The sequence below is a fragment of the Lottia gigantea genome (assembly GCF_000327385.1).
Source record: "Lottia gigantea unplaced genomic scaffold LOTGIsca_70, whole genome shotgun sequence".
In the NCBI taxonomy this organism is placed as follows: domain Eukaryota; kingdom Metazoa; phylum Mollusca; class Gastropoda; family Lottiidae; genus Lottia; species Lottia gigantea.
Window position 1 is genome coordinate 249,173 of NW_008710371.1, and position 13,813 is coordinate 262,985.

The window sequence follows — 13,813 nt, forward strand, 5'->3', positions numbered from 1 at the left end:
GCAATGGTCTCTGACTGACAATGGGAATGAATTGAAGGCTTTATCTGAATGTGTTCTATGGTATACGGTATGTTTGTGTGGTCGGTAGCCCGTCCTTGGATGGCAGGAATCTACATTGTTAACAACGCTTTGTGCTTGAGCCATGTTGATGTGTCCTTTACGACGGTCAACACTTGCGACCACCACGTTTCTACCATAGTTTCTAAACTTGATGTAACCGCCACACTCTCCAACATAATGTACATTACTACCAGTTATATCATTGTATGTTATTGTGAGCCAATCTCGCCAAGAGTACTTTTTAGTCAGGAAACCATACAGCATGTTGTTGAAGTCATTGTTATTCCATTTAGTTTTCGGATTGTTTATAAGATAATTGTCAATATCTTTTCCAGATTGAGTATGATGGTGACTGACAATAGAGCTATCTATAGACATCATTTTGATTCTGAGATGGATAAATTGAGTTCTCCATTGGTTTTGGTAATCATGTAGAGCTGCTGCGTGGCCTTTCAGCTGATGATAAGTCAGTTCCAACTTTGCTGCTTTCATCAACAATTGAAGAAGTCCCAGCATAAAGGTTTGGCTTTTCCCTCTGTCGTACTCGCTATATTTGACGATAGCAGTGAAGAGATCATCTCCGTCCTTCATTCATGATGCCGTCATAGAGTTTTATTCCGCTGTTTTGATAATCATTATCGAAGTTTGTAACGAAGGCAGAAGTAGTGATATTTAAAGCTCCAGTGGAAAATTTGTAGATACATTCGAATACTCCGTTAGCAGCATTAATTTTTTGCTCAATATCAGAATACTGTATTTGTATTTTACTCCAATCAATCAGTTGTTTCACTTCAATAAATTGCAAATCAACTTTATCGAATCGATTGTCAACTTCTGTGTACAGACGTTTAATGGCTTTAAGTTCGGCTGATTCAGGCTGTCTGAAAAATCCCATGATGAAGGAAACGAAGGGCCCAACTATCCCAAGAAAAGGTGTTACAGCGGTAGCCAGCTTTCCAATGACATTCGTGAAATTTTTGGCCACAACAAAGTCACCAATTTCTTTAGCTAATGATAAACCATGTTGGATGTTAGAGGCAGTGTCTCTTATTTCCTTGGTAGTAGTAACAGTCACGTACAATACCAATAAAACACCAGCCAGCACCTTCCAATTCATGTCTGAAAAATAATAGTAAAACCACGAATTTAAGTGTTCAGATTTGAACGGTGTCTCAAGAAATGACGACTCGTCTATTTAACTTTCGAATGCGGATAATTCCGGACACACGTGGATTTGAAGCCTCAAATTTCGACGGTGAGCTGTGAACACTTTTACTGATTAACTGAGCTAAAAGGAATCTATTCACCTGGGTGAAAATTAATTTTCACCTGTTTGAAAATACAAGTTCCTAATTCAAAATTATTTTTTATAATTATATTCCAGTGTTTAATTCGAAATTGAAAAAGTAAATAATGTCGTATACGAACAACCATAGCAAGCTACAAAATTACCAAAGCCGTAGATTTATTGATTATGGCAATTTATAGAGTCAGCTGGAATTTCTAATATTGCCCTTAAATCCATGGGCATGGTTTCTTTTTTTGGTCGTTGACCACAAATTAATATTAATTCTCAATTTATTTTGCAGCGTTATCATAAATTATCTCACTACCATTACTGTACATAAACAGAAAATAGGATTAGAAAATACGTTTTCAAATATTCGTATTTTTAAGTCTTTACTGACCCAATTCGGAGAGTACGGAATTTTACACCCACCGCCTGTAAGATATAATACACTAGTTGTGTTTATGTTTTGACGGATGACCACAAATGTCTGTGTTTGACTATAATAATGAACCTATAACAAAACACAAGACAATATTATAGAATATAACACACTTCTTTAATAAGGTTAGGCACATATGTGTTTTATATTCCATAATATTGTCTTGTGTTTTGTTATATGTGCTCCTCGTTTCTATATGTCGTTCAAATCTTACAATAATAAACCTACCTGGATGATTTCTATAATAATGTCTATGATAGTATTTAATTTTCTCTTTTTATACTAGGAGAATAGATAAGACATTAAAATTAAGATACAGCCAGACAAGGTAATATACACCAACTAGCAGCTTTGATTTTAAATAACAATATTTGGTAGTACAGTAACAATCACCAGTATGAAATATTCAACCTGTCAACAATTGTACCATCTAGAGTGTTTACCACAGACGTCTGATTGAAAATTGGAATGACGCAAATTGGTGCTATCAGTATCCCCCGATACACATAGAGAATTTAGACAACCTCCTTACAATCACTTTAATAAGTCTCTTTAAAATACAGTTGTGACGTAATCCTTTGTTCTTCGAGTTCTAATATCCAACTTATTGGTACTGGCAAAGTGCCCAGAATATCAATGAGTGATACAAAATGGCGGAATTATTGGACTGTTCATTATTGCACACTGTCATTGATAACAAGGTTTTTACACGTAAGATTTAGACTGTCACGTGATCAGAAAGAGCGATAACTATTGGCTCTCTCGTGTTTCTTTCATTAACCTATACTTAACCTAAACTATCTCTTAACAAGTCTCTTTTTTTTTAAATTCAGGGCTTTATAAAATTTATTACACCATCACATATAACTTTCTATACATTAAATAAATTCAGCTTCAAATATACAAACCTATTTTTAACATCACCGTTCCACCGCCGGTTAGGTTTTCACTGTACCGTTCCACCGCCGGTTTGTTATAGGTTTTCACTGTACCGTTCCACCGCCGGTTTGGTATAGGTTTTCACTGTACCGTTTCACCGCCGGTTTGGTATAGGTTTTCACTGTACCGTTCCACCGCCGGTTTGGTATAGGTTTTCACTGTACCGTTCCACCGCCGGTTAGGTATAGGTTTTCACTGTACCGTTCCACCGCCGGTTAGGTATAGGTTTTCGCTGTACCGTTCCACCGCCTATTTGTTATAGGTTTTCACTGTACCGTTCCACCGCCGGCTTGGTATAGGTTTTCACTGTTCCGTTCCACCGCCGGTTAGGTATAGGTTTCCACCATTCTCTTTTGTTGTATAACTCTTGTATATAATTCATCAAGATATGAGATTTCCACAAATTCATGCCTAGAGACGAGTGTAGTCCGTCGTGACTTAAGATTCCCTTTGTTATGTCTCTAAAATTCATTATCGGAACTCCTTGGGATTTCAAATAAGGTACAACACCGTCGATATAGCTCTGAACGTGGTCGTTGGTCTGACGATGGAAAGGTTTTTTAATAATATTAAAATAGGATGGCTGGATCCAGAGTAAACGGTACGGCTTCTTCAACGATTTATACAAATCCATTACCGGTTTGAGAAAAGTCTCAATGTGATGGCCGGGATTAAAGTCCGAGATTCCCCCACCACTCCCGAAAATTAGCAGCGATTTTTCGTGTGGAATTATTTTCATGACGTCTAACATGACTTGTTTATGGTTCTTGCTTTTATCTGCTATTCTTTGGTACCTCAACTGGAGTTTTCCGTCGCAAGCCTTGGCATTACGGTCCAGGTTTGTTCTGCATAAATCTTCACCAAACATTCTGTACCTCAAACAATTATATTGGATATCTGAAATGAAGCGAAATGGAGTTTTATATCCCGTAGACAAGCCATGCAGTGTGCAATGAGTGAAAAACTGTCAGAACAGAAGTATATAATATAACTAAGTAATAATTCAAAAAACTAAGTAATAATTCATTAAACTAAGTAATAATTCATTAAACTAAGTAATTGTTCATAAAACTAAGTAATAATTCATTAAACTAAGTAATAATTCATAAAACTAAGTAATAATTCATTAAACTAAGTAATAATTCATTAAACTAAGTAATAATTCATTAAACTAAGTAATAATTCATTAAACTAAGTAATAATTCATTAAACTAAGTAATAATTCATTAAACTAAGTAATAATTCATTAAACTAAGTAATAATTCATAAAACTAAGTAATTAATTGAAAAACACTCAATACGCTTACTGATTTTTAAGCGTTTATTCAGTTATTTCTGAGTTTTGTGGCTATATTGATATATATAGGGATTCTGTATAGTCATGGTACTAGGTAAGATCTCTCTCTGATTAATATATATATACTCTTATTGGTCAATATTGAAAAACAATAAAGGTAGTATTTCTTTAATATGCACTGCCTGGAGCACGGTTCCCCAGTTTGTCACAGATGAGTCTGTGGTTCTTGCAATTCCAATAAAACTAATTTTCACAAGCCATTAGATATAATAAATAGTATTTGCGATATTGAAGTCATCAGCGCTTATATTTTGTAGATTAACAAGCACTGTAGACGTCTGATTGAAAATTGAAATGGTGTAAATTGATGCTATCAGTGTACAGATACACATAAAAAATTAGAAAACTTCTTCACAATTCCTTTAAATATTGACATTTTGAATGAATTTTGAATCCCAAGGGAAGCAAGGGAAGTAATTTGTAGTAAAAATATTCAAAGGGAATTAACTTTTAATCACGATATTGAAAAACGAGCTACTGACCTCTTCTCGTAGATTGGATAGCGCCATCTATATAATTATTTCGGATGTAGATAAGAAAGGCGGTATATATTTGTCTGATTATGGAATCCCCCAGGAAAGTCAAAGTGTAACCGGAAAGTAGTTCACACGCATCTTTATAATCAATTTTCTTCACTGCACACCGAGGATCGGTTGGGATCCAATCAGCATATTCCGGTGTGATGACGTCCCTCAAATCATAACAGTTCGGACAGCGGCATTGTTCTACTGTTCTGTTCACACACTGGTTGTTATAGCAACACGGAGTGGCGCCATCTCGGTCACAAATAGCGCGAAAATAAAGTCTGTGATCGAAAGTCACGTTGCCACATTTTTTATCAGCCCGCTGGTACGTGATCGGAAGTTTATTTTTTGTCGCAGCATCAATTAAGAATTTATTAATATCCATCTTCTGAGAACGAGTCATGGGATTTTGATGCCATCGTCCATTGGTCATATTGTCTAAAACACTGGGACACGATTCAGTGAGTATCAACTTGGTAAATGGTATGGACGATAAATTGGTCTCGTTATATATGGCTGTAAACATAATCAGACAGAAGCACATGGTTAGAATGGTGGGGATTATAAACCGTCTCAGCTGCAAAATATAAACAGTATTGAATTAATTACTGGTACAACTGTAGCAGTTAGGAATTACGCTAAAACTCTAAAAAGGACTTGAAACTGTTTAATAATAACGGGTTACAATATTTACAATACCTTGACGTTGTCCGTCTGTATAGGTGCTCGGGTCAATCTAAGATGCCCCATATAACATAACAGTCCGTATTTATAATAAAATTGTACAATGACATTAATTGATTAACAATAGACCATGGAAACATACAGCAATGTAGATTAAGTACAACAATCGACAATTAAAACATAAAAGGATTATAACAGATTAAATGAGAAGTACCAACTATGACACTTGATTGTGTTGATAAGGTATACCTGAATTATTGTAATTAATATTGGGCCGTCTACGCTGGATGCGTTTCTGTCATATTCCACTAGCATAGTATGTTAAGATTAATAGTTGATGCGTCACGTCACATTGACAGCTGATAGTATACGTCATATTGACAGCTGATAGTATACGTCATATTGACAGCTGATATTTTACCTCACATTGACAGCTAATAGTATTGGTCACATTGACAGCTGATAGTATACGTCATATTGACAGCTGATATTTTACCTCACATTGACAGCTGATAGTATTGGTCACATTGACAGCTGATAGTATACGTCATATTGACAGCTGATATTTTACCTCACATTGACAGCTGATAGTATACGTCACATTGACAGCTGATAGTATACGTCATATTGACAGGCTTAAAGGATGCTTATAGTCTGGAACATTCTAGCCTTTGATGATATTGAGGGTATGACTGAACTACAAAAATATCCATCTTGTCGAATATATTTGGCTTTTGCGGATCCGATTGAAATAAATAGGTTATAGTAACCCACACCTTCGGAGATCTCCATAAAACAAGGGTTAATTTTTCTGTCTCTACACCAGCCGACAACTGTCAAGATAGTTATCAGAGGTTGGAATAGAGGCAGATGTTTCGGTCTATGCTGATAGATGACTTACTCATGATCCCTGTAAGTTTACAAGTGTTTCAAAGGGTTAAGTCAATCAAGCGATGTATTGGGCCAATTAATTTACAAAAGTAGGTCCAAACCCTTTAATTACAAACTATACATACGCAATTTTAACTCTTAAACAATTTATCCTAATGACTGTTATTAAAACTGAACTATTCTAACCGACTGGACCATGGTTTGGGTGTGGACAGGGTCAAAACTTATCAAATAATATCACACCGAGAGCTGTCCAGTGACGATACACAATTCTATGGTACACTGCTCCTGAGTTTTTGTTGTACACAACGTTTCAACGATTTACGCCGTCATCACAATGTTATGTATAATAACTTAAAGGGACAGATGTGCCATTTTGGGGGGGGGGGGTTGGTTTTACTCTTGAATATATGTAAATTGTCTTCAGAACTACAAAAATGTATGAAAATCACATAATTCCTTTAAAAATATCTCAAACTAGGAATTTTACTCACTATTTCTTTTCTATATATCACAGAGTATCATAAATTCGACGAGTCGTCAATTTAACATTCAAAGGCAGATAATTCTGGGCACACGTGAATTTAAAGGCTCGAATTTCGACGGTGAGTTTGTGACCAGTTTCTATGATTAAAGTATGATTGGTCAAAAAATGGCCGACCTCTCCTTTAAAATCTTGAAGCATATACCATAAAATCGTGTTCTGTTATTTAACTCTTAATTTCTTGAGGCTTTAACCCGGAAGTGACGCATGCTATTTCCTGTTACTGCCCTCCCAAAGTACCCAAATTTAATCCACCGAATCATCAGGCGAATCTCCGTAAAAAACTTTTTACAAATACGGACGTCTAAACGCAGACGTATCTTATCAGATGGTTGCTGACCCTAACGTTATACCAGACATTGCGGTAAGTACGATGTTTTTATCAACGTGTAGCTGAAAGAGGGGGCATCAAATTACTGATTGTAGAGGTGAAATTCTAATTTCCAATACTAATTTGAGGAATATATGTGGTGACTGCCTGCCCGCTAATACATCCTCGTATCCATCACGATCCTGTACGGAAATTGCCGAATATATCCTCGTATCATCACGATCCTGTACGGAAATTGCCGAATATACCTTCGTATCATTACGATCCTGTACGGAAATTGCCGAATATATCTTCGTATCTTTTACGATCTTGTACGGAAATTTCCGAATGCATCTTAGAATATTACGAACAAGTACGGAAATTTCCAAACATGTCCTCGTATCATCACGATCTTGTAAATGCTGCAGTATTCTGATCAAGTAATGGGCAAGTGAATGGATATAGTAGTAGAGTATATGTGGTGACTGCCTGCCCGGTTGATGTTTTACTCAGATCATCACCGGGTATACATTCATCCGCTAATACATCCTCGTATCATCACGATCATCTACGGAAATTGCCGAATATCTCCTCGTATCATCACGATCATGTACGGAAATTGCCGAATATATCCTCGTATCATCACGATCATGTACGGAAATTGCCGAATACATCCTCGTATCATCACGATCATCTACGGAACTCGCCAACTACCAATGTTTTTTGTACGGAAATTGCCGAATACATCTTAGAATACATTCCCGAATACATCCTCGAATAATCCGTATTCTGTACGGACATTGTCGACTACCACGATTTTACTCAGATCATCAGCAGGTATATATTCATCCGCACTACACACCCGAATCATCTTCGGATCATCCAGAACAAGAAAAGCTGTTTCGGATATAAAATCTATCATTAAGTTAACTATGAGCCTTCAGACACAAAATAATTTTTAAAGAAATTTTTATTAACACTATTTTTATATTGTAAGAACTAATAAACTCAGTCATATATTCTGTCCTTTACTTTGTGGTGTTTCTATCATTCTATTCTGACAAGGACTGGGACTGTGACTGTATAGTACTGAGATAGACCTGGGCTGTGACAGTATGGTACTGAGATGGACCTGGGCTGTGACAGTATGGTACCGAGATGGACCTGGGCTGTGGCAGTATTGTACCGAGATGGACCTGGGCTGTGGCAGTATTGTACTGAGATGGACCTGGGCTGTGACAGTATGGTACCGAGATGGGCCTGGGCTGTGGCAGTATTGTACTGAGATGGACCTGGGCTGTGATAGTATAGTACCAAGATGGACCTGGGCTGTGATAGTATAGTACCGAGATGGACCTGGGCTGTGACTGTATTGTACTGACAAGAACTTGGGCTGTGACTGTATTGTACTGACAAGAACTTGGGCTGTGACAGTATTGTACTGAGATGGACCTGGGCTGTGACAGTATTGTACTGAGATGGACCTGGGCTGTGACAGTATGGTACTGAGATGGACCTGGGCTGTGACAGTATGGTAATGAGATGGACCTGGGCTGTGACAGTATGGTACTGAGATGGACCTGGGCTGTGACAGTATGGTAATGAGATGGACCTGGGCTGTGACTGTATTGTATTGAGATGGACCTGGGCTGTGACAGTAAGGTACTGAGATGGACCTGGGCTGTGACAGTATGGTAATGAGATGGACCTGGGCTGTGACAGTATGGTACTCAGATGGACCTGGGCTGTGACAGTATGGTAATGAGATGGCCCTGGGCTGTGACAGTATGGTACTGAGATGGACCTGGGCTGTGACAGTATGGTAATGAGATGGACCTGGGCTGTGACTGTATTGTATTGAGATGGACCTGGGCTGTGACAGTATGGTACTGAGATGGACCTGGGCTGTGACAGTATGGTACTGGGGAACTGGCAAATCCCTTCTCTCCCTTGTTGATACAGGAAGTGATTTCTCTGGGTTCTCTTGATTCATCTAGAAGTTTTCTTGAGCAGACAAAACCTAGGTTTTGACTCGATGGTATCTGGCTTGCTTTTCAAGTGGTGTTCGCGAGAAAGCACTTCGACATTCTGGTACTCTAACTTGTCTTTGTTGTGGAGCGTAAAGGCTCATTTCAGAAGGAAACAGCATGTTGCATTGCTGTGGTGTTGACTTGGGACATTGTAAGGATGTGAAGTTCATTAGAGGAGAGCATTTGCCCTGCCTCCTTGATGGTATCGGCAATTCTCTATGACTCCTTGATGATATCGGCAACTCTCTATGCTTGCCTGGTGGTGTCGGCAACTCTCTGTGCTTGCTTGATGGTATCGGCAACTCTCTGAGCTTGCTTGGTGGTATCGGCAACTCTCTTTGCTTGCTTAATGGAATCGGCAACTCTCTACGCTTGCTTGGTGGTATGCGCAACTTTCTATGTCTGCTGAAATTGAAGCTTGGTGGCATTGGTAACTCCCTTGGGTATTTTCTAATATTCTGATTTTTATTTGTCGTGATGTTCTTTCCATTATGTCTTCTTGATGGTGCTGGTAAATCCCTCGCATTACAGCTAGTGTTCAGACTGTGTCGGACTGAGTAAAGGAGATCCTGGTTGCTGAGTCGACTGCTGGATATTGGGAGGACTGTTTCACCTTCGGAAACTGGCGATGATGATGCTAATTCAGAGTTTATAGAGATCGTGGTGGCAACTGTTATTGCAGAACTTTCCTCTTCTGAACTATCTCCATAGTTATGCGCTCTCTCACTGGGACCGCGTCCTTGGGGGTTGTTTACAATTGCCCTAAAATCGCGCTTGAAATCTCTAATGAGTTTGCCGAACTTGGCACACAAATCCTGTTCATTCCCTTCTGGTAGATCATTATTCCTGCCATTAGTTGGCGTTTGATCCAAAGGAGCTTGACTCAGTTGGTCACAATTACTTACGATCTTTTTGATATCTCTTTTGTTGGATAATGTGTCATCGTCTGATGAAAAATATATCTCAGATGTGTCCTCGTTTGTTACAGCTAATATATCTGGTCTCTTGAAGACTTCCCTTCTCTTGATGGCTGGCCTGCGACTTCTTTTACCAGTTGCTGATTCAGTGCCCTTTGTGCCCGCAACGGATTCACCCCTTTGTTTCATCCTATTCTCAACTTTCCTAATTCCTTCTCGTCCTCTATCATCCTGTGTTGAAACTGAGTTGATCACTATGACAGATGTGTTATTTCCAGAAAAAGTGCTTAGTACATTGTCCCGCTCATCAAGCTTTGACAGATTTCTTTTTGATGAGGAACTCGGTATCACTTCAGATACAGAGCGTTCACATATCGCGTCCTCTTTATCAGAAGTATTCGCTACTGAAGCTGGATCAAATTCTCGTAGAGGTCTTGTCTCTACCGTTTCTACAAATCTTACTGGAGCTCTAATTCCTATTTTTTGCTTCTTTTTCTTCTCCTTCCCAGGGACACTAGCAACCTTTACTTCTCGAAATACCCTAGGCGTCTCTTTGGGATAATCCATATCTTTCCGAATACTTTTTCCCACGTTTTCTTACGGGGTTTTGTTTCCAGGTTTTCTTTGGTTGCTTGTATCGCGGAAGATGACATCTTTTCCGTTTCATCAGTCACCGAATCTTCCTTTGGGATAATCCACATTTTTTCGAATATTCGTACCCACAATTTCCTTGGTGGCTTTTTATCCATGTTCTCTTTATCGACGAGAATGGGTTTGTCTTTCAAAGAAGATGAAGCGGTTTCCGGTGTCATTGAAGCTCCGGGATGAGAAGCTGAAGACTTGGAGTTCCGTGTCTTTGAAGATCCCGTAGAGCAGTGTCCTGTTAACTGTGGATCAACTCCGAGTTGAGAAGCTGAAGACGCACATTGAGAACGTGTTGAGATTGCTCCACCGGGTAGTTGGCAGAAAGCGGCGATAACACTATCACGATGTGGCCGCACATTGGTTTTGTTCGCCTTTCCGCAGAAGAACTTTGCGAACTTGCATAGTCTTAGATCTTCACCCTCTAAATTTGGACGCTCTCTTTTCCCGATGTGTGGATAAATTACTATTTCTTGTGATTTGTCAAAAGGATTTCTGATCGCAACGAAGGTGTTCTTCCCCATCTAAAAAGAACAATGAACATGTTTCACTTTTGATCGCGCAGTAGAAAGAAAGAAACAGACATACTACTTGTACTTTTAATACAATCTAATATATTAATAACATCAGGTAAGTCCATTGATGAATATATACTCTTATTGACCAAGATTTTGAATATAAATTTTATGTTCATTCTATAACCCCTCTTACACCAGGCGGTCCGGACCAGGCCGCAATAAAATGTGCTCATTAACATTACAGTAAAGTCAATTCTCGGCACGGTTATTTGTGGAACTCTTCATGAAGAAGTTAAAAGTAACTCTTGTAGTAACTCTGGTGTAATCAACATTTGCACTGTATAATGACGGAATTCCGCGGGAAAAGGTGACGGTTGCTCATGAGGCCTGTGCAGTAAAGCGTTCTCGAAACGGTTACCGTTTATATTGCACCAATCGAGTCCTCATGTGAGTCAGAATTGGAATCCGTTTCGAGATCACCTCAGGTGAGCCAGAATTGGAATCCGTTCCCAGAACGCTTGCCTGTTTACATTACACAAAATTCGTTGCGTTCTGAGAACGGGTAAATTTTGAAATGTAAAGAGGATTTAGGAGGTATTATTCTTGGAAATAGATTTCAGTTTTCAGCTGGTCCAAGACAAAACCTTTTGGCATTAAACTTTCTCGGATTATTCGTAACCATTTACAATTGAGTAGACTGTAATGACTTTTTAAATGTCACCAGACCTTCTCATATCGACTGCTCACCTTAACCATAGATCTTTGAAATTTGACGCGAAACGAAATACAATAAATGTTGGTGGAAAAAATCTTACCTCTACTGACAAATTCTAACAAGATAAAAACACCGATCTATTTCTAAACTGTAAATATTTGTTAAATTATTTCCACTATACACTGTACAAAGAAAAACGTCTGATTTCTTTAAAACGTTATTCGTTATAACGTTATAGCATTATGACGTCATAGTGCTTATTATCTTAAAGGGACATGCGCTTTTTTTGTTGCTAAAATTCGTGAAAACTATACACCAAAATGTAGAGAAATGTACCCTTTACGTATCTAAAAGTTTAAACTAATAACAATCTAGCCGTTAATTTTTAAACACCAAAAATATTTAAATACATTACGTAAGGTTTTTAAGTTTGTTATGTTTTTTGAAAGCTGTTAGAAAACTACTGTACAGATTTGAGTAAAATAAACGCCTAATTGTAGAGAAATATATCTCCTACGTATTCTAAAGATTTTAACTAATAATATCGAGCCATTATAAAGTCAAACACCAAAACTAGGTCAAACTGCTTAATTAACAATTAGTACTCTCTGTTTTTAATCACCCCTTATAAAACTTCAGTTTGATCAAGTTTTTGCACACTGCCCCTCCATATAAAACATTGCTTGTTATTCCAATGGGCACTATGTGTACATCGTTAATCAACCCTTTTAAAACAATTTCAGTTTTAATATAAAAATAGCAAACTTTAGAAATATTTTCATTAATAATTTACGGATTTTTTTTTATTTATACCTTGACTGCAAGAGTCACCTTTTATTGTATTTTACAATGTCAAGCTATTAAGAACCTCGTCTTATACCTTGACTGCAAGAGTCACCTTTCTTGTATTTTACAATGTCAAGCTAATAAGAACCTCGTCTTATACCTTGACTGCAAGAGTCACCTTTCTTGTATTTTACAATGTCAAGCTAATAAGAACCTCGTCTTATACCTTGACTGCAATAGTCACCTTTCTTGTATTTTACAATGTCAAGCTAATAAGAACCTCGTCTTATACCTTGACTGCAATAGTCACCTTTCTTGTATTTTACAATGTCAAGCTAATAAGAACCTCGTCTTATACCTTGACTGCAAGAGTCATCTTTCTTGTATTCTACAATGTCAAGCTAATAAGAACCTTGTCTTATACCTTGACTGCAATAGTCACCTTTCTTGTATTTTACAATGTCAAGCTAATAAGAACCTCGTCTTATACCTTGACTGCAATAGTCACCTTTCTTGTATTTTACAATGTCAAGCTATTAAGAACCTCGTCTTATACCTTGACTTGTTTCTATTGAGGACTCTGTATGTATTCGCTGAAACGTACATGTACAATCCAACTATATTGTTTCTATTGAGAACTCTGGATGTATTTGCTAAAACGCACATGTACAATCCAACTATAGTGTTTCTATTGAGGACTCTGGATGTATTTGCTAAAACGTACATGTACAATCCAACTATATTGTTTCTATTGAGGACTCTGGATGTATTTGCTAAAACGTACATGTACAATCCAACTTTAATGAATTTTTTAACGCCAAAACTATTCGTGAGTAATTTTTAAACATCAACATTACAAAACTGTAAAAAAATGACAAATCTACGGAAGCATAGAGGCGACATATAATACAGAATAATATTTTTTTGCATCTTGTGGCCATGACTTTGTACATCATGGCTACAATTTAGCATCTTCAAGGCAACAACTTAGCATCTCGTGATCATAACTTAGCATCTCGTGGCCATAACTTAGCATCTCATGGCCATAACTTAGCATCTCGTGATCATAACTTAGCATCTCGTGACCATAACTTAGCATCTCGTGGCCACAACTTAGCATCTCGTGATCATAACTTAGCATCTCGTGATCATAACTTAGCATCTCG

The 13,813-nt window shown here is 37.8% G+C and overlaps 3 protein-coding genes across 3 annotated transcripts; all 3 read right to left on the reverse strand.

The window, feature by feature from the left end:
* Window positions 1-634: 634 nt before the first annotated feature.
* Window positions 635-5,043, reverse strand: LOTGIDRAFT_167849 (hypothetical protein; the record flags this gene model as incomplete). Its single annotated transcript, XM_009065733.1, has 5 exons — window positions 635-1,179; window positions 1,781-1,862; window positions 2,019-2,072; window positions 3,013-3,626; window positions 4,569-5,043. The coding sequence occupies 5 exons, from the start codon at window positions 5,041-5,043 to the stop codon at window positions 635-637; spliced, it is 1,770 nt and encodes a 589-aa protein (XP_009063981.1).
* A 3,008-nt stretch (window positions 5,044-8,051) lies between these two features.
* LOTGIDRAFT_130627 (hypothetical protein) lies at window positions 8,052-9,032 on the reverse strand (the record flags this gene model as incomplete). Its single annotated transcript, XM_009065734.1, has 1 exon — window positions 8,052-9,032. One exon carries the CDS (start codon window positions 9,030-9,032, stop codon window positions 8,052-8,054), a length of 981 nt encoding a protein of 326 aa, XP_009063982.1.
* Window positions 9,033-9,059: 27 nt separating this feature from the next.
* On the reverse strand, window positions 9,060-11,152 carry LOTGIDRAFT_167850 (hypothetical protein; the record flags this gene model as incomplete). The annotated part of the gene is made up of 2 exons (XM_009065735.1): window positions 9,060-10,537; window positions 10,588-11,152. The coding sequence occupies 2 exons, from the start codon at window positions 11,150-11,152 to the stop codon at window positions 9,060-9,062; spliced, it is 2,043 nt and encodes a 680-aa protein (XP_009063983.1).
* Between the last annotated feature and the right edge of the window lie 2,661 nt (window positions 11,153-13,813).